This window comes from Frankliniella occidentalis, unplaced genomic scaffold (genome assembly GCF_000697945.3).
Source record: "Frankliniella occidentalis isolate FOCC.00 unplaced genomic scaffold, Focc_3.1 Scaffold79, whole genome shotgun sequence".
In the NCBI taxonomy this organism is placed as follows: Eukaryota; Metazoa; Arthropoda; class Insecta; order Thysanoptera; family Thripidae; genus Frankliniella; species Frankliniella occidentalis.
In genome coordinates this window covers 850,006-851,621 of record NW_026267209.1, presented here as the reverse complement: position 1 = coordinate 851,621, position 1,616 = coordinate 850,006, and the positions used below count along the sequence as shown (strand labels likewise).

Sequence of the window (1,616 nt, the reverse complement as noted above, 5' to 3'; positions counted from 1 at the left end):
CCCCCTCCTGCTCCACCGCGCCGCCCGCCCACCGCCCAGGAGGTGCGTCGCGCCCGGCCGGGTACTCCGTATAAAACTGTCTCGTCCTCTGCGGCTGGAGACAGTTGTGGAGGCGACATCCTTTCGTGCGAGTAACCAGAGATCCCAGACCGACCAGCCATGTGTCCCGAACGAGTCGCTTTTGTGAGTGTTACACACGCTAGTAGGGGTGTTATTTTTGAAAATGTATGCACTTGGATGACATTTATCCGTTCCGAGATGGAACGCAGTGGTTGTGTTTTCGACTGTGCGTACTAAGCTGCCGTTGGGCGCCCCTGCGACCCGCGGCATAATGCCCTCCCGCTAAGCTCTAAAGCTCAGCCGGTTGCCTACCCCGCAAAAGTGCAGGTGCTGCAGGCGACTTCGGGAGAAGAGGCGGACGCCAACCGTCTGTTATTGTGTGGCACTAACGTCAAGTTTTTCTACCTCCAGGCTGTTGTGGTAGTTTTGGCCCTGTTTGGGCTGTGCGCCGCAAAGGAGGATCAAAGTAAAGGATCACTGAAGACCGCCGCCAGTGAGAGGAGTAAGTAGCATACTCCACCCCTCACCTCTCCTCGCTTTATGCACGTTGACTGTGACTTTATGGTCTATGGATGTGTTATTGTTCATTAATGTAGAATTTTTTATGAACAGTATTCGGTCTTGGCTACGGAGGCTACGGAGGCTATGGCGGTTACAACAGCTGGCGACCTACCTACCCGACCTACAACAGGAATCCCTACGGCTGTAACGGCTACAACTGCTACGGAGGGTACGGAAACGGATACGGAACTGGTTACGGAAACGGGTACGGAACCGGATACGGAACTGGTTACGGAAACGGCTTCCCCGGTGGATTTGGATACTCTGGCGCTGGCGGATACGGAGGGTACGGGGGCTACGGGGGTGGATACGGAGGGTACGGCGGCGGCTTCGGCAGCACCGAGGTGGGGTACGGCTCGACGGGCCTTGGAGCAGGATATCCCATCGGCTACCCAGGCGCATCAGGGATTGCGTACCGCAATCAACCGGCGCGGTTCCAAGGAAAAAGGAGCAACTCTGAGGTCGACGAGATGGAAAGTAGAGCATAATCTGTGTTGGGTGGGGCATTCCCTCCCTCTATTGATCAATGGTTTCATTTGTTTTTCTCCTTCTTGTAATAATTGTAATAAATTAATGACTGCTAATATTTATATATCCACCTTGTCACCCTGTTCTTCAATAAAATTTGAATCTTGACGTGATTCCTTATGATTTTATGAATCCCCACCGAAAAAATATCCTCAAAAGAATTCTCCTGTGGGAGGTCTCTAATTGCCCCGCTAAAAGCACTGGAAGGCAGGCAACCTACTCGAATCACTCCGGAGAATGACAATCACATTTAAGTAACATTCACCTGGAAACTTACGCCTCTAGTAAAAAGTTAACTTAAAATTACACAATTTTTTAAATTTTCGGTAGCCGGTTGCCGGCGGGCCAAGTGGCGGCGGGGCGGGACGGGGCGGGGCGCCGTGCTGTGGGGCCCTTGGGCACCCATTATTCGGTTCCACTCTCTTCTACTCGGTTCGCTCATGGGAACAATGAATCGGTTTTCAAGC

The 1,616-nt window shown here is 52.5% G+C and overlaps 1 protein-coding gene across 1 annotated transcript; it reads left to right on the top strand.

Moving 5' to 3' along the window:
- Positions 1 to 19: 19 nt before the first annotated feature.
- LOC113209151 (keratin-associated protein 21-1-like) lies at positions 20 to 1,257 on the top strand. The gene is made up of 3 exons (XM_026426530.2): positions 20 to 183; positions 472 to 562; positions 673 to 1,257. The coding sequence occupies exons 1-3, from the start codon at positions 160 to 162 to the stop codon at positions 1,107 to 1,109; spliced, it is 552 nt and encodes a 183-aa protein (XP_026282315.1). The 5' UTR covers positions 20 to 159; the 3' UTR covers positions 1,110 to 1,257.
- The last annotated feature ends 359 nt before the right edge of the window (positions 1,258 to 1,616 follow it).